The 25,113-nt window shown below is 45.9% G+C and overlaps 1 protein-coding gene across 1 annotated transcript in view; it reads left to right on the top strand.

Moving 5' to 3' along the window:
• The window catches only part of VPS41 (VPS41 subunit of HOPS complex), a 180,497-nt gene that overhangs the window by 83,958 nt on the left and 71,426 nt on the right, over positions 1-25,113 (top strand). The window contains exons 8-10 of the mRNA XM_056857621.1: positions 20,668-20,787; positions 22,951-23,097; positions 24,267-24,333. Coding sequence (XP_056713599.1) covers positions 20,668-20,787; positions 22,951-23,097; positions 24,267-24,333 — 334 coding nt within the window. The remainder of the gene's footprint in view (positions 1-20,667; positions 20,788-22,950; positions 23,098-24,266; positions 24,334-25,113) is intronic.

The following is a 25,113-nucleotide window of genomic DNA, read 5'->3' on the forward strand; positions in this document are numbered from 1 at the left end:
CCCACTGACTTGGACCCGGGTCTCCTTGTCGCGGCAGCCTCGAGCTGCCGGGATTCCTCTAGTCCCCCTAAAGGGAAGAATCCCAAGCGAAAGGGGAAGACAGACCCAAAAGAGGAGACAAAGAAGAAGAAGAAGAGGGACTCGGGCGCGGCTGCTAGCCGGCCGCCTTCCGCTCCAGCCGCTATGTCCGTGGCGGAGCGCGTGAAGCTAGGCGCGGCTGCTAGCCGGACGCCAGGCGCGGCTGCTAGCCGGACGCCAATTACCTCGGAGGATGCCGTCCGCTCCGCGGACCCGTTGGAGCCGGCCGGGCCCTCCATGTCCGCCGCGGCTGCTAGCCAGGTCCTTTCCAGCGGCAGTGAGGCTTCCCATGGATCGATGGCTGCACAGCAGGGGGCTGCTTCTGGTAATGTACCAGCGTTCGCGGGGGCTTCCAGCGAAGGGGGGCTAGCTGCCTTAAGAGCGGAGCTCACGGAGCTCATTAGAAGTGTCTTTGTAGATGGGCTCCAGGCGGCTCAGGCTACCCCCACCCCCTCTGTTAGAGGTGCGGAGGACTACCAGGACCCTCTAGAGGGACCCAGTTCCCTTCACAGACATAAGGGGCATGGGAATGAGAAAGCTACTGCCCAAGCCTATGGCCAGACCAGAGGGAGGGTAGTCGTTCAGCCCCAGTCTCCCCCAGATTCCTCAGAGGAGGACAATGGGGAGGAGGAGGAGGAGGAGGATTCCTCCCCAGAGGGGGACCCTCCAAAACCAGAAGAAAAACAGCTGAGGCTCTTTCCTCAGGAGGATTTCCCCTCCCTATTGGTAAAAACTCTAGAAGCTTTGGACCTGTCTGAGACACAGGAACCCCAAGCCTCTGATTCACTGAAAGGATCAAAAGAATTCTTTCACAGACATAACAACCCTTCTCGTGTGATCCCGGTTCCAGACTACTTCACATCCCTAATCACTGCAGAATGGGAAAAACCATTAGCAAATAGACAGGCACCGGCTATAGCTAAGAAGTTCTATGATCTAGCACCCACCTCGGCTCAATTGCTTAAGCCCCCGGTGGTGGAAGCTCCTATCTGTGCCTTGCATTCCAATGACGTAGTGGCCAGGGATGGCATGGGCTCTATCAGAGATCCTCTTGATAGGAAGGCAGAGATCTCCCTCAAGAGGGCACACGAAGCCTCTGCCTTAGCCATCAGCGCCTCTATCACATCGGCCTTAGTATCCAGAGCAGCTATAGTCTGGACACGCAAACTACGTCAACTCATTCCAGAAAGGAATAAGAAAGCCCAGGAGGGAGTGTCCAGGATCCTACGGGCAGTCACCTTTCTGGCAGACTCTTCCCTAGATACCCTTTCCTTCTCAGCCAGAGCCATCGCTACTCAACTGGCTTCCAGGAGGGCCCTTTGGCTTAGGCCTTGGCAAGTGGACCATCATTCCAAATCCGATCTAATGGGCTTTCCTTACCAAGGTAAGAAGCTCTTTGGTGACCAGCTTGACCCTATCTTAGTCAAGACTAGGGATAAAAAGAAAGCTCTTCCTAAGAGCTATAGGAGAGATCAAAAATCCTACTCTCGTCCCTTTCGTTCCTCCCACACACTACAGAGATTTCGTGGTGAACAGCGGAGAGGTTCTTGGAACTCTTACAAGGTTTCCTTTCGTAGGGGAGGCCGTTATTCCAGATCCCCTCGTTCCGCCCAGCCCACTGACAGAGCTGGGTATGGAACTCAACAATCCAAGCAATGACGTCCCCATCGGTCCGGTGGGGGGCCGTCTCACCCGCTTTATGGCGGCCTGGCAGTCATCCCAGACGGATCACTGGGTATCCTCCATCATATCTCAGGGATACCTGATAGAGTTCCGCACGACCCCACCTCCAAGATTCATATCCAAGACAAAACCACTAGGCCAAGACAAACTTCTTCGAACACAAGAAGCTATTCGCCACCTCTTAGACATTCAGGCAATAGAGCCCGTCGAGTACTCACAGCGCTACTCGGGAGTGTATTCCGTGTTTTTCACGGTGCCAAAGAAAAACGGGGACTGGAGAGCCATCCTGAACCTGAAGTGGGTGAACAAGTTCGTCATCTACAAAAGGTTCAGGATGGAGACCCTAAAGTCCATCTCAGAGTCGCTGACTCCCCGAGCCTTCCTGACCTCGGTGGACCTCACCGAGGCATATCTCCATGTCCCCATTCACCGGGAACACAGGAAGTTTCTACGCTTCTCCTGCCAGGACGACCACTACCAGTTTCGGGCCCTACCATTCGGCTTAACATCTGCCCCGAGGGTGTTCACAAAGATCCTAGTGACCCTCATGGTGGAGGCCCGCAAACTGGGAGTCCAGGTACATCCGTATCTGGACGACATCCTCATCTGTTCTCCTACGCAGGAGCTGAGTCGGACTCACACCAACATCGTGATCAAGATTTTGCAGAAACACGGATTCCTGATCAATTGGAGCAAAAGTCAACTGATACCGTCACAGAGGCTGACTCATCTAGGTGTAGTCATCGACACCACGTCCAACTCCTTCATCCTCACAACAGAGAAGGTGGAATCCATCTCTTCACTGGCAAAACAAGCAAAATCTGCCCCAACATTTCGGCTTATGGCAATGGCCAAGCTTCAAGGGCACATGATCTCATGCATCCCTTCGGTACCATGGGCTCGATTTCGGGCGAGACCGTTACAATGGTTCCTCCGCCCTTTCCAGAAGGACATTGCCAGGAAAAGACACAAGCTCCTCAGCCTCTCGGACTCGGTCAGAGAGAGCCTGTCCTGGTGGACGGTTCCCGACAATCTATCTCGGGGACTGCAATACATTCACGAAGCTCCCGTCCAGCTGTTCACGGATGCCAGTCTGGCGGGATGGGGAGCGACTCTACACGGTCAGCCAGCTCAAGGTCTCTGGGAACCCAGTCATCTCAAGAAAAGCATCAACTTTCTAGAGATCACAGCAATTTGGAAAGCCATCTTACACTTTGGTCCTCAACTAGTGGGAACACACCTTCTCATCAGGACGGACAACATAGCCGCGAAGGCCCATATAAACAAGCAGGGGGGCTCCAAGTCATCATCCCTACACAAGCAGGCCTCCAAGATCTTAGAGTGGGCGGAGTCCCACTTGGCTTCGATATCTGCCGAGCACATACAGGGAGTCCAGAACGTTCAAGCCGACTGGCTCAGCAGGCAACACCTCGACGAGGCCGAATGGTCCCTGCACCCAGAAATCTTCCATCAGATCACCATCAGATTCGGGATCCCACAGGTGGATTTGTTTGCAACCCCAGCCAACTCCCAACTCAAGAGGTTTTACTCCAGGTATCACCAGGTCGGAGCGGAGAAAACAGATGCACTCCTGTCCCCGTGGCCGACAGGACTGCTGTATGCGTTTCCACCTCTGCCTCTCATTCCCAGGGTGATCAGACGCATTCGGACTCTTCAAGCCACGGTACTACTAGTAGTTCCGGACTGGCCAAGACGGCCTTGGTATCCGGCGTTACAACAGATGTCCGTCCAACCACCTTGGCGACTCCCATTCAGACAAGATCTCTTAACCCAAGGACCGATTTGCCACCCGGACCCCGGGTGGTATCGACTAACCGTATGGCACTTGAGAGGAGAGAACTTTTAGGTCAAGGCTACAATTCAGGCATTGTAGATACCATCTTGGCTTCTAGGAAACCAGCCACTCAACGAATATACGGGGCTACCTGGAAGGTTTTCGCTACGTGGTGCCACCGTAATACCAAAGATCCCCTGAAACCAAGGGCGGCAGACATTTTGGCTTTTCTTCAAGATGGAAGAAAGCTTGGCCTTAAAGTTTCCACCATGAGACGCCAGCTGGCCGCAATAGCCACCCTAGTCCCTCGAGTGGCCGGTTATCCTTTGTCAAAACACCCTCATATCTGTGCCTTTCTTAGAGGAGTTAAACTGTCTTCTCCGGCGGTGGTTCACAGGTTCCCCTCCTGGAGTTTGCGCACAGTATTACAAGCCCTGACTAAGTCACCTTTTGAGCCTCTCAGAGTTGTCGACCTCAAGTGGGTCCGCATGAAGACTCTTTTCCTTACCGCCGTCACATCGGCGAGAAGGGTATCAGAGCTCGGGGCTCTCTCTGTAAGGCCAGAGTTGTGTGTGTTCCATAAGAACAGGGTGGTTCTTCGGACAGATCCCTCCTTTATACCAAAGGTTCACACACGTTTTCATCTCGAGCAGGAGGTAGTTCTCCCCACCTTTTTCCCAAACCCTTCCAACCAAAGGGAAAAAGAGTGGCACTCTTTGGATGTTAAAAGAGCCTTACGTATCTACATAAGAAGAACTCAACAGATTAGAAAATCAGAGCGCCTCTTTATTTCCTTGACAGCGCCTAATAAAGGCGGGGCTATGTCCCGGGCAGCAATTAGCAGTACCATAAAGGCCTGCATTTTCCAAGCCTATAAAAACTCTGGCATGCTAACTCCATCCACCATTACGGCACACTCTGTGAGGAGTGCAGCCACCACCACGGCCTTTAGGCATAGGGTGTCGCTGGAACAAATATGCAATGCCGCTACTTGGTCTTCCTTGTCCACCTTTTCTAGACACTACAAGGTAGACACCTTCTCTAGAGATTCCTCCGCATTTGGCCTGGGAGTGCTTCAGGCAGTACAGGAGGTCTAACTTCCCACCCTAATTCTGTTACAGCTCTGGTAGGTCCCAGAATGAAGACGCCCTTCTTACCTAGAGCGAGAAAGAGCCTTGGTTCACTTACCGTGAAGGCTTCTTCTGCTCGTAGGTAAGAAGGGCGTCTTTCCCTCCCTAATTCCTGCCAGAAGCACATCAAAAAAAAAAAAAAAAAGAGAGAGAAATTTTGGGAGGGTGTCTTGAGTGAAGTCGTTCATGTTAACCTTAAGGTGTTCTGTCGTCACCTATCGTTATCTCCCTTGTTACCTAATTTATCGATGGGGAAAAGACATTTTTTCCACTATTGAATTGTACTAGTTTTTCCAATGTATAATGTTTAAGCTTTTCAACTACTGAGGCATTCCGATGGGAGGGGGTCATTTCCCCCGGGGAACCGGAAGGCCTACATTTTTGTTGAATCCTGCCTTCCCTAGCAAATAAAGGAAAATAACCCAGAATGAAGACGCCCTTCTTACCTACGAGCAGAAGAAGCCTTCACGGTAAGTGAACCAAGGCTCTTTCAAGTGCTATAGAAAGTATATCACCCTACTGCTCTCCTCAACCAAGTTTGAAACTTTTCTCCATCATAAGGAGCCTTTCTTGGCTTTCTTGTCGATGGCTTTCTGGTGTCAGTTTTTAATCAATATGCTGGTCTGTATTAGCCATTGCTCACCTTGATTATAGGGTTGGGGAAGTGGCCCCTCCTCCAACTGGAGGAAGGCTTCAGGGTTCTGTTGGTGTAGTAACTCAGCAGATAAAAGGAGCATGAAACGCGGATTTTCGGACAGGGCGATTCGTCGTAGACTACAACTACTTCCGAAAACATGTTGCTTTTGTGAGTCTGAATGATGCACCTTCTTCGAAAGGCTCTCTGCTCAAGTCGTAAGTGCCACAGGTACGGCGCTAACTAGCGGCCCCGCTCCTGTCCCTTTCGCCTGCAATTAAGTGCAGGAAGTTTTGAAGGGGACTCGTGGCAGATGATGGCAACCTTGCAATAATAATACATTGTAAATAACAGGGCATCCCCAGCCAAAGACTACGGTAGAGCTCTGAGGCAAGGAGGAAAGACAAATAGTGCTATCGTGGGGCCGTAACCTTCTACCTTTAAAAGAGGGTCTAATCTTAAAAAATAACAGGGTGAAAGCTTGCTAAATGAAGGTGGGGAAAGCTGGAAGAAAGGCACTTGTCAGTTTACTCTTAAAGAGCGCGCGTCACAATAAATGCTCTAATCACTCAGCGTGTCAAGGCCATGCAGAGGGTTTAAACTTCCAAAGAAAACTGAGAAAGAAAATGAAAATGTATTAAGAGTCCAATTAATAGGTCCGATTACTTGTCTTACGTTGCCTTAAATTTGTGAGTAAAGCTTGAAAATGCTGTTGGAAGGAAAGATACAGGGGGACTTGGCAGCAAAAAATGGCTGCTGAAGATGCATCCTTGAGTCCTTGCTAGGCAAACGGGATTGTGTCAATGGCTTTCTGGTGTCAGTTTTCAATCAATATGCTAGTCTGCGTTAGCCATTGCTCACCTTGATTATAGGGTTGAGGATATTGCCCAATAAGATAGATTTAGTAGATCAGTTCAGTGTTATAAGCCAGATGTGCAGCATTCCACTGACGGTGATTCCTGAGAACCAGTTGCAAATAAAAGATTTTTTTGGGGGGGGGGGAGTCCAGGTTTATTAGTTGTAATTGTGTAATTAAAACCTTTGTGGTCCCCTAAATGCTGCTCTTGGTCATTTGCGATAATCATTTCTACAGAAGTTGATGCTATTCTTTGCCTCAACGCTCTTCCTTTCTGAAAGGCATTTTACATACGTAAGTGCTGTCAGGTTCCAACTGATTTATTATGACCCTAGAAAGGGGCTTTCAAGGCCAGCGAGAAGCAGAGGTGGTTTGCCATTGCCTTCCTCTGCAAAGTCTTCATTGGTCGACTCCCATTCAGGTACTGACCCGGCTTAGCTTCTGAGATCTGATGAGATTGGGCTGTACCATGCCACTTTCCCTCCCGAAAAAAACATTTTAGGGAAAACTTAAAATACCCGTGTCTGATTTGGGGGATTTTCCCCTTCAAAGAACCTGTAGCAGATCATTTTTCAGGGTGAAGTAGTCTTACATTTTTAAATGCACGGCAATTATAAGGAATAGGAAGAACTTGAGGTTCCTTTTGGTCCAGCTTGCCAACGCTGATAAAATCTCAGCTAAAAATCATGCCACTTTAGTAGATCAGTTCAATGTTATAAGCCAGGTGTGCATTTGTAAAACAGAATATGTTTCATATTGTCCACCCCAAATTGCTTAGTTCATTTTGAACCTTCATGTATTCTCCCCCAGGAGGCTGTTCCATTTTAACTCAAAATATGGTGAACGTTGTTTACATGTTCCTTTCCTGGAATGGTCACCAGTACCTTTACTATCGCTTCCATGCCGATCTGATTATTTGAAAAAACAATTACCCAATTAGTTTTGGTAAACTATGAAAGCAACATCCAATTTTTTTTTTGAGATCTGTTGCATGTAGTTTGGTAAACATGTCAAGAAGCCAAACCACGAGGGTGGAAGTTTGGGTGTGGGGGGAGAGAGAAGGAATTGCTGGTCAGAGCTACCATGTATGTCACAAATCTGTCTTCTCTCAAACAACTACTTAGGCCACGATGAAGAAAGATCTTGGGACACGAGCAATCTGGCAGGAGAAAGAGAGGAGTATCTTGAAGCTGCGGCTGTATTAAGTGTAGCGACAGAATTTGTATTTTTATTGTAAAGTCTTGGAAATATATATATATATATATATATATATATATATATATATATATATACACACACACACACACACACACACACACACATATATTAATTGCCCTGATTTCTAGTGTCAGCAGATCTAGTTTATCTTTGCGGTGACCTTTACCTCTGAACCCCACGATATGTGCTTCATAATAACTGGTTGGATCACTTTGACAAATTATTAAATTGTCAGGATGCTGTTTGCAGCACAGTCCATTTTTAGAAACAGGATAGTCAGCTGTTTGGCATTGCGTTGGGTAGATGAAGAGCGCGAGACAAGAAAGGCAGATTGCTTTGTAAGCTGTAAAATGTCAGTCAGTAAATACTGAGAGGTCCCATTGAAGTGAAGTAAGAGTAAATACCAGGGCAATCTCTGTCCAGGTATTAGACGATTTACCTTAAATCGTGTATGCGTTTATTGCCTCAATAGCTTCTGGCTTGGAATTGCTGTCTGAAACGAATGGCCATTAGAATGTTTAAATGATGCACTATTTGTGTGGACTTAGAACGTGAAAGAGATCCAGAGTTGCAAAAGTCCAGGTGCTGTTGGTAATGTAAACACTTGGCACCTGGTGCCCAGGTTGTGGAAGACCACAGGACGGTAGTTTCTTCTCTTCCAGGGATGATGCTGTGGGCCACACCTGGATGCCTCCCTCTCGGCTAGGTGTTGCCAGGACACAGAAATGCTTTCAGTGGTAGTGTAAGACATGCATTACAGTCCTAAGCAGAATTTATATCCTTCTAAGTCTGTTGAAGTTAATGGGCTTAAAAGGATGTGATGCTTCCTAGGATTGTGCTGACGTCTTTAATAACTGGGTCTGAGACCGTGCATTGATAGGATTGCCAGCTCCAGGTTGGGAAATACCTGGAGATTTTGGGGATGGAGTCTGAGGAGAGTGGGGTTTGGAGAGGGGAGGGACTTCATTGCCATAGAGTCCAATTGCCAAAGCGGCCATTTTCTCCAGGGGAACTGATTTATATTGACTGGAGATCAGTTATAATAGCGAGAGATGTCCAGCCATCACCCGGAGGTTGGCAACCCTACGCTTTGAGGGCCAGAAGGGATCAGAGCACTCTGGCAAGAACCAGATTGGGTTTCTCGCTGGCACATTCTCTGGCATCCTTCTCTCCAAACTGGCCCACAAGGTCTCCATACCTCTCAAGACATCCTTGTGGTGAATCAGAGGCAGGGTATTCCCCTCCTCAATCTGGGCATTGCTGTTGCTTCTGGGGCCCGGTTTCTTTGGCCTCGTTTTCTTTTGAGCTGGCCAATCATCATGGACAGTTTCAGCCAGGCTCTCTCTATCTACTGTTGCCCTTAATATTTGCATGTTCCTAAAGTTCCTTTTTACTAACAAATTTCTGATGTATGCTAGATAAAAGACCGTCAAGATATATGCTTCGTAAAGATTATACATATGTTTTGTAAAGATTCTATAAATAGAAACGGTTAAGGGGAAAAAATCCTACTGGGAGTAGTTATTATATGAAAATTCCATTAGTGCTGAATCATAGAAGAGATAGTATATAATCCAGACTAGAATAATTAGGTAAGAGTATAATATGTTTAGAGTTGTTTTGCTTAGATAAAGACTATAAGTTGAAATTCTTTATAACCCATTTGATTATATATAATGTGGTAAGGAGTTACAAAAGGGGGATATAGGTTACAGTGGCATGGTAAGAATAAAGCATAAATATCAGGGTATGTTTGTCAAATTGGAGCTGTTGGTATTACTTTTATATACAGAATAATTTAGAATCCAAATGTTTTAATTAGTAAGGTAGATTTTGGCATGCTATAATGTCAAAGATAGGACATTTTGGAGGACTTTCATTCATAGGGTCACCATGAGTCGGAAGCGACTTGACAGCACTTAACACACACACACATACACACATAATGTTAGAATTGTTTCGGTGTTATGTATGTGTGATATGTTGCTTGTTTTGCTTTGTTAAATTGGGGTGAAAAGATTTGGATATTATAATTCATGTGCTCTTTTGTAATGTTTCTTCTTGTTTGTATTGAAAAAATAAAAGAAATATTTCTTCAAGACTGACAAGATTTCTTGTGTATAAACCTTCAAGAGTCAAAGCTCCCTTGACTCTTGAAAGCTAATACCCTATAAATCTGGTTGGTATCTAAGGTGCTACTGGATTCAAATCTTGCAGACCAACATGGCTATCCACCTGAAGTTACCTTAATGTACGTGGTGTACATTCTTTCATGTGTATGCAGGAATCTCTAAAGGAGGGCCTTAGGGCCATTTCTTATAGTATATTTTGTTGCTTATCAAATAGCTCATGTGAGGTTTACTTGTGTGGTGAACAGGGTAAAATTAGGTGGAGGCTCTGCAGTACTGCCGATCAATTTCTGTGTTCAGGGATTTCTGGTTTTTGATTGCAACCCTGCTCCCAATTTGATTGCCTCGTGTTTTAAGTGCACATAGCAGGATATGGTGGCCATATAAGGAGCAGCAATCAGTAAAATAAAAAATAATTAGATTGAACATATGAACACATGAAGTTGCCTTATACTGAATCAGACCCTTGGTCCATCAAAGTCAGTATTGTCTACTCAGACTGTCAGCAGCTCTCAGGGGTCTCAGGCAGGGGTCTTTCAGATCACCTACTTGCCTAGTCCCTTTACCTGGAGATGCCTGGGATTGAACCTGGGACCTTCTGCATGCTGAGCAGATGCTCTGCCACTGAGCCACAGCCCCTCCCCTTATTTTTATGAGGACGAATTTATGAGATTTTATGAGAACGAATTAGGAAGATCTCTAGGAAAAAGGACAAAGAGAATAAACGTTGCGAGTGCATGTTATTAGTACAGCAAAACTTAATTTGCTTTGCTGCGATCAAAAAGGCCATGTGTGGTATAATAGTTGTGCGAGGGGTCTTTTCAACTTCCCTTTCCAGTGACAGCCCCCTGTAAAGGTGATGGCCCTTCTGGAACGGCAAGGTGCAAGGTGCTGCCACCAGAAGAAACAAATGGCCACTCCACTCTCATGCACATGCAGAAGCATTAAGCACATGTGTACAGGCCTCCACGCTTCTCTGCCTTTGTGTTCAGTTCTATTGTTTTCCCACAGCAGGAAGACACCATCGAGGACAAAGCATGTGCTGCGTGACAATAAGTAACATCCCACAACTCTGTATGTGTGACTTAGTTTTCAACGTGTTTTGCAGCCTGGGAGTGATTTGTTGCACTTATTCTAGAATATCAACCTTCGGTTTCAATTCGGCGGAGGAGCGTGTCAAGAAAACGATCCATTTAGCGTTCATCTCATCGATGTTGTTTTGGACATTGGGCTTCTAATTTTCATGACTGAAGGGTTCCTTTGAGCACGCTAAAGACAGGGATTACATGCAATTAGCACAAGTGTTAATTGCTTGACGAGCTCCATTAGATCGAAACAGTAGCCTTCCTCTGATGCACAGCTGTTCTGCATAAAATAAGACTGTCAGTCTAATCCTAAGTGTCATGTGAGTCTTTAACAGCTGTCCAAGGCTCCATGGGTGTAACTAAGGTCAGTGTAGTTTGCTTTGCAATACTTATTCTGAGACAGCCTAGGAGAAGGCTAATCCTAAAGGGAAACGTGGCACAGTGGCAGGCTCTTTTCTGGAGCACCGGATTTGATTCCCCACTCCTCGGCAGACTCTAATCTTGTGAACCAGGTTTGTTCCCCCACTTCTCCACATGAGCAGTGGACTCTAGTCTGGTGAACCAGGTTTGATTCCCCACTCCTCCACATGAGCGGCAGACTCTAATCTGGTGAACCGGGTTGGTTTCCCCACACTCCTACACATGAAGCTAGCTGGGTGACCTTGGGCTAATCACAGTTCTCTTTGAGCTCTCTCATCCTCACCTACCTCACCAGGTGTCTGTTGTGGGTAGAAGAAGGCAAGGCAATTGTAAGCTTTGATTTGAGCTTCCCTCGATCCAGTAACCTCATCACTCGATCAGAGAAGGAAACGAAGTTGATCAGGTAGGACCTGTTGGGGACAAATCTGTGCTGACTTCCCCGGATCACCAAGTTGTCCTTAAGATGCTTGCAGATTAATCCCTTTAAAATCTGCTCTGGTATCTTCCCTGGGACTACAGTCAGACTGACTGGCCTGTAGTTTCCTGGGTCATCCTTCCTCTCTTTTTTGAAAATTGGGATAACATTCGCCCCCCTCCTATCTTTTGGCACATCTCCCGTCCTTCAAGAGGTCTTGAACATGATGGACAAAGGCTCTGCAAGCTCCCTAGAAAGTACTTTGAGCACTCTCAGGTGCATACTATCTACCCCGGGGGAATTTGTACCCATCCAGTGCAGCCAGGTCTCAACAACCTCTCTGCCCATGTCATCTGGTAGCCTGGACACTATACCTTGCCTACTGCCATCTCTACCTGAGCCTGTTCTCTTCTTCAGGGAAAAACCTGAGTGTTTGAAAGGGCAAAGACATGGATGTTTACTTCATGTTGTGACTCTCTACTTAGGTAATGTGTAGGGTTGCCAGATTGCTTCAACCGGCGGGCAATTGCCCGCCAATCCATCAGCCTGCTTGGAGCTGTGGCCACATGTGATGTGCTTACGTCACTTCCGGGTTTAGCCCCAGAGGCACCGCATCTCGGAGGGGCCCTTTGCCACTCAAAACCCCAAACAGGAGGTTTAAGTGGTAAAGGGCCCCTTTGCAACGTGGCGCTTCCGGGACTAAACCCGGAAGTGATGTAAACATATAACGCGCAGCTGCGCGTGCGACCGCCCGCCCCCAAAATCCTCCTGTCGTCGAAGAGGGAGGACCTGGGGAGCCCTGCAGCTTAAGGACCACTGTACTGTAACAAAGCATTAGAGAGATTTACCAGCAGAAAGCAGATTGGCGAATGAAGCGTATTGCCAAGGAAGTGATTTTTGCAGCCACCACTGCTGCTGCTATTGAAATATAAGTACTGAGAATGCTGACTGCCGGGATGTGGATTTATGGGAAATAAAGCCCTAAAATACTTTCTCCAGCCGAGAAGAGGGGAAGACAAGAAAAAAAAACCCTCTTGGAAGCAGCTTTCCCTCCTAACTTGGCTCCCGTTGAGCTTAAATTGTTCTTGGTATTGTGATAATGACAATTCGATAGCCAAGTGGAAGATGAGCTAAATGAATTGGGGTGATGGTGGTGGGGGGAGATATATCTGTTCTTCACACAGTGGCTTCTGGAAACACTCTGTGGAAAATTTCTTGTTCCTAAGTCTTGAAGTGGCTGCACTGTAAGTCGAAGAGAAATCGAGCTTATTCGGTGACAGTCAAATAGTACACGTGACCTTATTGCCACTGAATTAATAGCACATGCATTTGTGCCATGCATTTGGGAAGCAGTTATTACAGGTGCTATAGAAGCCACTTAAGATGCTTCCTGGAATAGGAGACAACAGCAGTGACACTTAACAGTACAATCCTAAGCAGAGTTGTACACTTCTAAGTCCGTTAAAGTCAGCAGGTATAGAAAAGTGTAACTCTGCTTAGGACTGCGCCACTAGTATTTGGAAGTCTGTCTTTAGTGCATCAGCGAGTAAGCCACATCTCTGCCTTCAATAGCATCCTTGGTTTATAAAGCAGCCGTTAATTATTGGCTGAAAATTATCTTTTCTACATCTCCAAGCCTCCTAACTTTGACATATGGGGAGATGAAGCCTAAGTCAGGGCTGCCAACTTGGAAGGCTTTAAGAGGGAAGCAGACATGTTCATGGAGGAGAGGGGTATTCATGGCTACTCGTAAAAATGGATACTAGTCATGATGCATACCTATTCTCTCCAGGATCAGAGGAGCATGCCTATTATATTAGGTGCTGTGGAACACAGGCAGGACACTGCTGCTGCAGTTGTCTTGTTTGTGGGCCTTCTAGACGCACCTGATTGGCCAAGACTGCTGGACTTGATGGTCCTTGGTCTGATCCAGCATGGCCTTTCTTATGTTCCTATGTGGTTTTGTACTGGTTAACATTGGATTATCAGAAGAATACCTGAGAAGCCCTGGCTTCCATGCAGCCAAAGTTTTAATAAAACAAAGATTGTTAGGCCAGAGTACCCAAGCCGATGTTGGATTTGTGGGAATTTTGAGAACAACCCACTTTTACAGGCAGTTACTTCCTTCTCCCCTGACTCTTCCAGCGTACTTTACTGATATCATGAATTATGAGTATAGAAAGGCTTTCACTGAGGCATACCTAGATATTCTACAGCTTGCCATTTTAGAAGATTGCTTCAATGGGATTCCATATAGAGAAAGAGTTTGCTCCTGTGACTGTAGGTCCTCTGGGGCCCAAGATTTGAGGCTGAGCAGAAAAGATTTTTGAGGACCATTATATCTCATTTCCTGGGAAGGTCAGATCGGGAGAAATTAGTATTGCTAGTAGCAGATAAAAGGGAAAGTTAGTCCCCTGTGCAAGCCCCGGGTCATTCCTGACCCATGGAGAGACGTCACATCCTGAAGTTGACTAGGCAGACTGTGTTTACGGGGTGGTTTGCCATTGTCTTCCCCAGTCGTCTGCACTTTACCCCCAGTAAGCTGGGTACTCGTTTTACTGACCTCGGAAGGACAGAAGGTTGAGTCAACCTTGAGCTGGCTACCTGAAACTGACTTCTGTCAGGATCAAACGCAGGTTGTGAGCAGAGCTTTTGACTGCAATACTTCAGCTTTCCACTCTGCGCCACACGGCTCACTAGCAGATAAGGGTTCATTTATTACTTTCCGAACCTTCGTATTTAGTGCTCTGGGAGCTTTGCATGTGTTATATGAGCAGTCCGTGGAACAGTCCTGCAAAGTGAGCTGGTGCTGTCATCCCCGTGAGAGAACAGTGCCTTGCCTCAGGCCGTGGTGAGTCGGTGGCTGAGGCAAAATAGGAACAGTGAACTTCCCAGTTCATACTCCTACCACTAAGTCTGGATGGAGTTAAGACCTGTTCATACACTGGGTCTGTCAAGAGAGCTGTGGAGCAAAAGCCATTCTGGTGCAAAAGGTTCTATGCCAGGGGTCCCCAACCCTTTTGAGCCTGTGGGCACCTTTGGAATTCTGACACAGGATGGCAGGCGCCACCACAAAATGGCCACCATGGGAGGTGGGACACAAAATGGCCATTGTGGAAGGAAGAGCCAGTGACCCACATAGAGAAAGCTCAAGTGTGGCGGACAAGAGGAGTAAATTTTAAAGATACACTGGGAAAGAGGAGTCAGAGAGAGAATAAAACCAACACCGTTGTGGCCGTTGTTGCTGAAGTGTTATCTGTGTCAGGCCTTTGCCTTTTTTGCAGGAGCAAAGGCTCTTGACATGAGTCAGGCCAGGTTCTGGCCACCCATCAAGTCCTTGATTCTCATGCCTATGAACGTCTGTGTACAGTTTCGCTCATCCTGTTTTCTGCAGCTGTGGTAATGTTTAGTCTGTCTTCCTGGGAACCTCTTATCTCGAGGTTGCCTAGCAATGTTTACTTTTTCAGTCCGTAGTGTCTTAAGCATGTAACCTCCCTGTGTTCCCCATTACTAGTCTCATCTGCCTGTAGGCAGTCAGTCCTTTAATCTGTCTTTTTGCTCCTAATAAAGTATTACTGCTTCAGAGCTACCTGCCTGGATGAGTTTGCTTATGGGATGCTAGGGACGGACGCCTGACACTGACAATCTGCACAGCCAATCGCATCTCCAGTGGGCAGTCAGAAGCCCTACTGGGCAGGAGCCCACCTGGCCCCACCCACTTTCTGAAAATATTGGGCAGGCACCAGGAAATGGGTTGGTGGACGCCATGGGGCCCCCTGTTCTATTCCGGGCTTGATTCCCCCCTCCTCCACATGAGCTCCACATGATTCCCCCCTCCTCCACCAAACCGGGGTTGGTTTCCCCACTCCTCCAAAGGAAGCCAGCTGGGTGACCTTGGGCCAGTCACAGTTCTCTCCGAACTCTCCCAGCCTCAGCTACCTCACAAAGTGCCTGTTGTGTGTGTGTGTGTGGGGGGGGAAGGTGATTGTAAGCCAGTTTGCTTTTTCCTTAAGTGGTGGAGAAAGTCTACATAAAAATAAACTCTTCTCTAGTGCAGTTGCAGTTCTCTGCCAGTACCTGTTTGGGTGAAGCACCCTGGAGCATTTGAAGCTGTCGCCCAGTCATAATGATTATGTACATATATTTTTCTGAGATTCATGTTATTGTGCCAAGAGGCGATTGCCATGTTATGGTGTACTGGAAGACCCATGTTCCTATTGCCACTTGGTCATGAAGGTCACGAGGGAAACCATGAGCCATTCACTTTGTCTTGCTCTGACTGATTTACCTCACAAGGTTGTTGTGAAGGTAAAATAGAGACTGGGGGCCAAAGTGTGCCTCCCTGAGCTTGGAGAAAGGGCGGGACAAAAATTTCAGAAATAAATAATAATAGCAATAAGCCTAACTTTGTTTGGTGGCTTAAGACAGTTCATTAGCAATAGAAACATGGATGATTTTCTGGAAAATTGCTGCCTGACCATGAAGACTGATGGTAGCTGCCTGGGTATAAAACTAATTTTGTAATTAAATTAAATTCTTGATGAGTTGTGTCGAAGCTCTTACAACATAAGCCGCTATTTTAATTTGCACTCGTTTTATAAGGACCACAAAAGCCTTGTTAATATTTTTCAGGGGAAATTAGAAAGAAATGAGTATGAAAAACCCTTGCTTGTTGATTTGTATGTTTCAATGATGAATAGTGTCGGAACAAACAGAGCTTTACAAACAGAAATGTGTGTGTTTGTTGGATGAACGTGTGCACCTTGTGAGGGACTTTGCATTTGAATGAGTTTGAGATCATCGGAGCTCGAACACCAGGTCTTGCATTTTTGAATATTATTTTTATTTGTCATTATTGTGTAAGGCAAGATAAGATGCATTTGGTATTCTGAAAGTGGACGCATGTCTGAAGTTTGATTTGCATTTCATAAGGCATTTACGTATTTATTTCTTTTTCAATTATTATTATTTATTGTTCAACATAACTTTGAAAATCTCTGTTTTAGAATCCTTTGTTATAGTCAGATGAAAATTACTGAAGTTTTCCTTAAGTACGTGGTTTATTCTGTAATTATCCTGTAACTTTACTCCAGGGTTGCCACCTGATGCCGTGACCTTCCCAGCCACAGTCCCCGTGTGTCCCCCTACCTGTCACTAATTTTTTGCCTCTCTGCAGCTAATGCTCCTTCTCATTACACATGCCTCTTTAAACACAGCATGATACATGAACACATGAAGCTACCTTATACTGAATCAGACCCTTGGTCCATCAAAGTCACCATTGTCTACTCAGACCAGCAGCGGCTCTCCAGGGTCTCAGGCAGAGGGCTTTCACATCACCTGCCTGCCTAGTCCCTTTAACTAGAGATGCCGGGGATTGAACCTGGGACCTTCTGCATGCCAAGCAGGTGCTCTACCGCTGAGCCACGGTGCCTCCCCACGATAGATTCTCACAATAGTTAGGGAAGGCCAGTTAGGCACGTGTGACTTGCTGTGCCATGTTTAAAGACAACCGGGGAATGGAAAGAACGTTAGCAGCTCTGGTCTTGGGTGGGAATGAAGAAGAATAAGAATTGGTTTTTATATGCTGACCTTCTCTACCACTTAAGGAAGAAACAAACCGGCTTATAATCACCTTCCCCTCCCCACAACAGACACCCTTGTGAGTTAGGTGGAGCTGAGAGAGCTCTTAATAGAACTGTGACTAGCCCAAGGTCACCCAGCTGGCTTCGTGTGTAGGAGTGGGGAAACCAACCCGGTTCACCAGATTAGCGTCCGCTGCTCACATGGAGGAGTGGAGAATCAAACCCAGTTCTCCTGATCAGAGTCCACTGCTCCAAACCACCATTCTTAACCAGTACACCACGCTGCCTCCCAGGGTCCTTCACCCAGGGATGACCATTAAAGCAAAGCTCCCCCCCTCCAGTTGGTTTCCAGAGCCCATTCCCTCACCTCATTATTAAAGGTGGCCTTGACTTTCCTGGAAGGAAGCAGTGATATCAATATGGGTCTTGACTAAATGCGAAAGAGTCTGAATACCCCTAACAGTACAGTCTGAAACAGAGTTATCTCCTTCTAAGTCAACTGAATGCAAGGGATGACTCTGTTTAGGATTATGCCATGAAATAGCCAAACAGGTCATCTAAATCCCCTTTCCCCGTCTCTTCTTTATTCTGCTGCAGAACACATTGGCTAGTGCAAATGAATGCACTTTGTTGACTTAATGTCACTTGTTCCATCAAATGTTTTAGTAGATAAAATTTAACAGAGTACGAGTTGAAATAAATACAGACATTCCAATCCATTTTTCATAGTATTGGTACTGTCTGAAGTTTAAGTGTGTTGGAATAGACTGCTTATTTTAAAAATCCTTGTCTCTGATTCCGGGTAGAGAGTTCTCCATAACTTGAAAGCTTGCTTACATCTGTACCGACATAATTTGATTCTGTAAAAGATGTATTTGGGTTGAATCCAGCCAGCTTTTTCACTCAGTCTCATCCAGTTCCCCTCGCTACTATAGCCACATGGCTTTTGAAAGCCCTGGTCCCATGATTCTCAACATAGCCTTCTTTGGCAGTCACAGGAAGAAGAAGAGTTGTTTTTTATATGCTGACTTTCTCTCCCACTTAAGGAAGAATCAAACCGGCTTACAATCACCTTCCCTTCCCCTCCCCATAACAGACACCCTAAGAGGTAGGTGGGGCTGAGAGAGTGTGACTAGCCCAAGGTCACCCAGCTGGCTTCAGGTGTAGGAGTAGGGAAACAAATCCAGTTAACCAAATAAGCCTCCGCCGCACATGTGAAGGAGTGGGGAATCAAACCCAGTTCTCCAGATCAGAGACCACCACTCCAAACCACCACTCTTAACCACTTATACCATGCTGGCTCGCTACTTCCTTTTCCACCAGCAGAAAAGTTTGGTTGAATCCAACTTGTGCCACATGTTTTTTTGTATCAAGCATTTCAATCACTCATACAATATAGGTAGGGTTGCCAAGACCCCCCTCTCCTCCAACAGGAGGTTTTTTGGCCAGGGCTGGGGTGACAATTCCATGCACTTGGCGCAATGACATCACTTTCAGGTTTACCCTGGAAGCGGCGCATCGCGACGGGATGTTTTAGCACTCACACCCCCAAAATGCTAGTGGGGATAAACCCGAAAGTGATGCGATTGCATTGCGCCTGGCTGCGCACATGATGCCTGCTCTGAGCCAGGCGATGGATTGGCGGGCAATAGGCAGATATTACCTTTATTCATAGGCACATTAAAGGTGAATTAAAAAATGGAAACAAATACACAAATACTGAAATTGGTTCATTGTTCCAAATTAGGCACTTTCCTCAATTATTAGAAGCAATAGATATGAGGTCAGAAACAAGGACTCCGTATTGTGGGTTGGAACCAACCAGCTTTTCTGCTGGTGGGAAAGGAAGGAGACGTCATTTTTGACTGCCAAAACAGGCTGTGCTGGGGATCGTGGTGTACAAAAGCCATGTGAGATGGGGGCTATCGTGGAAAGGAATTGGGTAAGATTGAGTGAAAAAGCTGGCTGGATCCGACCCTATGTTTTTATTCCCCCTAGCCTTGATATGATGTAGCATCTCTGTGTGATATATGCTAAAGTAATAAACACTTCTTCCAGTTTACAGATTATTTGATTTCTTAGCTTCTTATCCCTACCTTATAGTTCACTTAATCGCGCTGTCACACATTTAACATGGTTTAGTCCTGTTGCCCCAGATTTAGTTCTGTTATAATGAACAAGGTTCTGCTGATTTCATGCCCAGATTTTCAGTCCAATTGTGGACTAGATTTTCCTTATGCGTTGTAGTTTTTCTTTTAACAACTGTCTGCTAAATGACTTTCCATGACCAATTTTAAACTTTGTTTTCTGAACTTTGCCAATTGGAATATCTGTCCTTTGGTACCATCTTGTGGTTATATGTATAATAGGCGCTGTATGTGAACCTTAACTAAAAAGCCCTTTTAAATAAAGTAAGTAATGTTGGATTTATATTAATGTTCTGATTTCTCTTTTTTAATTTAAGAAGGCCTTGATCTAGTGTAGGAGGTTACACTCACAAGACAATAAAAATATCCTGGGTACATGTACCTGATTTGGGCTTATATTTCCACTTCCACACCTTCAGCCCACATTTGTTTTGTCAGTGAAAAAGTAGTTTTTTGTCACTGTACTGGCTGAAGTAAGAAGTGAAGGAAACAGCTTCATTTTTAATCAGGTGCTTGTAACACAAGAAAAGACATGCTTGATCAGACCAAGGTCCATCAAGTCCAGCAGTCTGTTTACACAGTGGCCAACCAGGGACCTCTAGGAAACCCACCAACAAGCCGACTGTAGCAGCATCCTTCCTGTGTTCCCCAGAACCTAATATAATAGGCATGCTCCTCTGATACTAGAGAGAGTAGGTATGCATCATGACTTGTATTCATTTTGACTAGTAGCCGTGGTTAGCCCTATCCTCCATGAACATGTCCACTCCCCTCTTCAAGCGTTCCAAGTCAGCAGCCATCACCACATCCTGGGGCAGGGAGTTCCACAATTTAACACCCAACTGCCTGGGGTACCCAGTTTACACAATTCTTTCCCCAAGGAGTGAAGCACCATCTTTGTGGTTGGGGGGGAATATACGTTCCACCATCTCCACCATGTGAATAGGAGTGTCGTTTTCAGATAGTGTACAAAACAGGTCCCCTTGTTGTTCAGTTCCACTGTGACCATGGTCAAACTCCAGCGTTTCTTATTATAATTGCCACCTAATTATTTCTTTAAATATCTTCACCATACTTGTCTCTCCAATGGGGACCCAAGGCCACTTACAGCATTGTTCTCCTTGTTCTCCTCCTTTTCCTCTTCCTCCTCCTTTTGCTCCCCCTCCTTCTTTTCAAAATAAAAACCCTGTGAGGTAGGCTAGATGGAGAGAGGGACTAACACGAGTCACCTAGCTAGCTTCCGTAGCAGAATGGGGTTTCGAACCTGTGTCTCCTGTTCCTATACTTTAAATGCTACACCGTTGTGGCTCTTTTTTCATTCTTTGCTTCACAAGTTGCTTTGTAGTAAACTAGAAGCATTGCTTGTCACTAATGCTTTTTATTGTCACTCTGTTCTGCCTTCTCTTGTGAGGACCTTTCATGGCAAATGGTTCTTTTTTATATACCTGTCCTTATCACAGTGTGATATTTTATGTGTGTCTCTTCCTCCTAGCTACTGTTATATGAAAAGACCTGGATGAACAGATGGAAGCCTTCCATTTTACATGAAGGAGAGGGAACTATAAGGAATGTTAAGTGGAAAGGAAACCTGATTGCTTGGGCTAATAACATGGTAGGTATTTCAGGGTCGGCTGCCTTTGGTAGTTCGTGATGTCATTGCACTGGATTGTCTTCAGATGTTTTAATTTTTCTCAGCGAGTAGTTAACTTTTAACACACATGAACACATGAAGCTTCCTTATACCGAATCAGACCCTTGGTCCATCGAAGTCAGTATCATCTACTCGGACCGGCAGCGGCTCTCCAGGGCCTCAGGCAGAGGTCTTTCACATCACCTACTTGCCTAGTCCCTTTAACTGGAGATACCAGGGATTGAACCTGGGACCTTCTGCATGCCAAGGAGAGGCTCTACCACTGAGCCATGGCCCCTCCCCTTTTTGCCACATCTTTTCTAATGGTCCTGAGTTAATATAGCTAACCTGGCAGAAGAGGAGTGCTAAAAACATACTCAGCCCCCAACATCAAGAGGTCTGCTAGAACTTGCTGCTGTCTCTTTCCTTGGTGCCCAATGACAGTGTGGGTCATACACCTTCATCTGCATGTAAGTAAATTGACTGGAAACAGTCAGGATGTTAAATCCCCCCAAAATTACAGAATGACCTTTGGGTTGGAATTCTTCAGGAAGGGCCAATGAAATATAAAGTGTGGCCGATGTTTCAGAGGCGGCATTGCTACTTTTGAGAGCCAGCGTGGTGTAGTGGTTAAGAGCGGTGGTTTGGAGTGGCGGACTCTGAGCGGCGGACTTGGGCTTGATTCCCCTCTCCTCCACATGACTGGCAGGTGCTAATCTGGTGAACCAGGTTGTTTTCCCCACTCCTACACATGAAGCCAGCTGGTTGACCTTGGGCTAGTCACAATTCTCTCATCCCCACCTACCTCAAATGGTGTCTGTTGTGGGGAGGGGAAGGGAAGGTGATTGTAAGCCAGTTTGATTCTTAAGTGGTAGAGAAAGTCGGCACATAAAAACCAGCTCTTCTTTGTCTTCATCTTGCTGTGGTCCAGCTACCCATGCGTCTTTCCAAAACTCAGCTGTTTGCTAGAATCCCCAATTTTGTTATTTATTTAGAAAATGAACATGCAGCCTCTGGTCACCGCTGGCTTCCTTAAAAAAACAAAAAACCCTGACTAGCTCATCTACAGTTTACCTTGAGACATTGGTTAGTTTGATCCCTCGCTGGATTTCTAGCACAGGGTGTGCACAGCGTCCAAATAACTGAAATTTGAGTAAGAGGACAGAATGTGAAAAGTCACCATCGCAGAGCCCTAAAACTGGAAATCTAAAAGGAAAAGAAACAAATCAGGCTGTTAATAGTAGTATTTATTTAACGGAAGATGTTTGAGAGGACAAAGCTAGGCTTGAATGGAAAACGTTGACTTAAGATTGTGAATGTGTCAGAAGAAAAAGAAGAAGAGTTGGTTTTTATATGCCGACTTTCTCTACCACTCAAGGAAAAATCAAACAGGCTTACAATCACCTTCCCCTTCTCACAACAGACACCCTGTGAGGTAGGTGGGGCTGAGAGAGCTCAATAGAACTGTGACTAGCCCAAGGTCACCCAGCTGGCTTCGTGGGTAGGAGTGGGGAAACCAACCTGGTTCAACAGATTAGCCTCCGCCGCTCACGTGTAGGAGTGGGGAATCAAACCCGGTTCTCCAGACTAGAGTCCACCTCTCCAAACCACTGCTCTTAACCACTACACCACGCTGGCCTTGCCGTGGATTGTACCTTCTGTGTGATGATGCTCAACCATTGATGGATATTCTCGCTAACGCTCCAGGGAGGCCACTCTTCAGCTGTCGCATCTATTCCCAGAAGATGGTTGAAAAAATATATGCTTTAATTGTGTCACTCTGAAGAGAAGGTAGCAGGGGGAAAGAAAGCAGCCCAGCAAACCCCCAAGAAGAATATTGGTAGCTACACTTCTGAAGTCGCCCCACTGATGATCATGGAGAAAGTTAGCTAGAAGGTCTACGAGATACCAATAACAGGAAGGTTTATGAGATTTCAACAGCTTATAACTGATAACCTTTTTTATAAGAGAAAGATGGGTGGGAAAATAATCCTTTTAAAAACAAAAGTCAGCTGTAAGATTGCAGTGGAATTGGCTCGTGGGCACAAACCTTTCTGGGCAGCTGGTGGCAAATGGTGCCCGCAGAGACTGTGGGTTGCATATGAGGTGCCCCATTGACTTTCTTACTATGCATTAAACTTCCAGGGCGTGAAGATACTCGACGTGATCACGAAGCAAAGAATCACCAACGTGCCCCGAGACGATATAAGCCTTCGTCCTGATATGTATCCTTGCAGCCTTTGCTGGAAAGATAATTTAACACTGATTATTGGCTGGGGAAATTCAGTAAAGGTACAATTACCTGTCTTTGTAATAAATGCTTGCTGCTATCACAGACAAACAGAGGATTATTTTTGAAAAGCTAAGGCGATAGGGGGAAGGAAGGGGGGCAAGAAGGGAATTTGATTTGACTACTGTGCAGAGAACTCCTGCTGCCATAGAAATGTCATTGGGCTGACCTTCATAAGAAGGAATAATGATAAATGCCCAGTGGTCAGACAGATTTCTACAGGAGTGTGCAGTAGTAGGCAAGGTTGCGAGATGATCCTCCTTTCTTTGTCTTCCGGCAATGCGCTCGGAGAGCGGTTGATACAGAGTTGTGAAATTCATTAACTCTGCTTCGGCTAGGTGAGGAAGCGATCGTTTCAGCCAGCTGTTTCGGCCAGATCTTAGAGGCCGTAGAAAACAATTAGCCACGAGTCAGCTGCCACTTATCCAAAAGCAGCTTTCGGTAAAAGTGGCAGCGGACAGGAAGTTGAACTGCTGTCGGAAAGCAGAACGGAGGCTTAAAAGAAGCTTGAATGTTTTGTTTAAAAAGCTTTGTTTGTTATATTTTTAAACTCCTTTGTATGGTAAAATTCTGGAAACATCTACTGAGGCATGTGTTTTCTGAATCACAAAAGAGTTCACGACCATGCAACTTACTCAGTTGCTGTTCTTTTCTTCCTAATGTCAATCTGCAATTTAGCATCAGTGAAGGCAGGGGGTGGGTGGGCGGGAAATGTCATTCTGTTGAAGCAAAACATGCTGTCTTGTGGAACCTAAAGGATTGGCATGTTTATGGCTGCCTCGACTTCCCAAGATGACGGGTCTGATGAAGCCGGCTGCATAAATTTTGCTGCCTCAAGTCTGGGAGTCTTTAAGGTGCCGCTTGTCTCTTGGTTATTTTTGCTGTGGCGACACTTCCAGAACCTAACTGTAAGCTGAGGTCGCAAAATTAATACTATATTTATAAGTTACAGCATGTTTACAATACTCACCTAGAATTTCATTCCTTCCTAAAGGTTTTTCTTTGGTTCCGAGCAGCTCTTTTCTGCAGCTGTTTCTTAAAATGCTTGACTCAAGCGGTAATCATCCCCATTTATCCTACTTATGAACATTTGTCTACACGCAGAGAGGAGCTCCTGCTGTTTCCAAGGCTAATAGTAGCGATTAATTAATATAATGATTTCATTTTATAGATCTGCTATGTAAAAGAACGGCATGCCAGCGAAATGCGAGATCTGCCCAGTCGTTACGTGGAAATAGGTAAGAGGCTAGCATGTCTGCCGTGAAATTGCAGGAAAGCTCTTTGTGACTCCGTGTTAAAGTCATGTAACCTTTGGGGATTTTTGTATTACAGAGCCTTAAATCTCTTCCTTGTTTCCAGCAGCATAATGGAAGGCACGCAGTCCAGTCCAGTAATATACTTTATGCCCCTTTTCTTAGCCAAAAATTGGCTGCCCAAACAGAGCTAGCGTGGTGTAGTGGTTAAGATGGATGGTTTGGAGCTGTGGACTCTGATCTGGAGAACCAGGTTTGATTCCCCACTCCTACACATGAGCAGCGGAGGCTAATCTGGGGAACTGGATTTGTTTCCCCACTCCTACGCACGAAGCCAGCTTGGTGACCTTGGGCTAGTCACACTTTCTCAGCCCCACCTACCTCACAGGGTGTCTGTTGTAGGGAAGGGAAGGTGATTGTAAGCCGGTTTGATTCTCCCTAAAGTGGAAGAAAAAGTTGGCATATAGAAACCAACTCTTCTTCTTCTTCATGGCAATCATAAGATGATATCTATGAAATGTTCCTTGAAGGGAGGGTATTCTTAGATTAATTGCTTCTTCACTCCACATTGGAAGCTGAAGAGTGTAGGGTTCTTGGCTGGATCTGGATCCATACACAGTGAATGGGCGTTGTGGTACTGGACTACTTCATGCTCTCCCTCTCATGAAATGCCTGTCATAAAAACTGGTAGTCCTGTCCATAGATTAGAGAGCCAATTTTGGTACAGTTGCTAGAAGGGGGAGTTCAGACAGTGGTTATTCTCTC

The sequence above is a fragment of the Euleptes europaea genome, chromosome 11, assembly GCF_029931775.1.
Source record: "Euleptes europaea isolate rEulEur1 chromosome 11, rEulEur1.hap1, whole genome shotgun sequence".
Classification (NCBI taxonomy): domain Eukaryota; kingdom Metazoa; phylum Chordata; class Lepidosauria; order Squamata; family Sphaerodactylidae; genus Euleptes; species Euleptes europaea.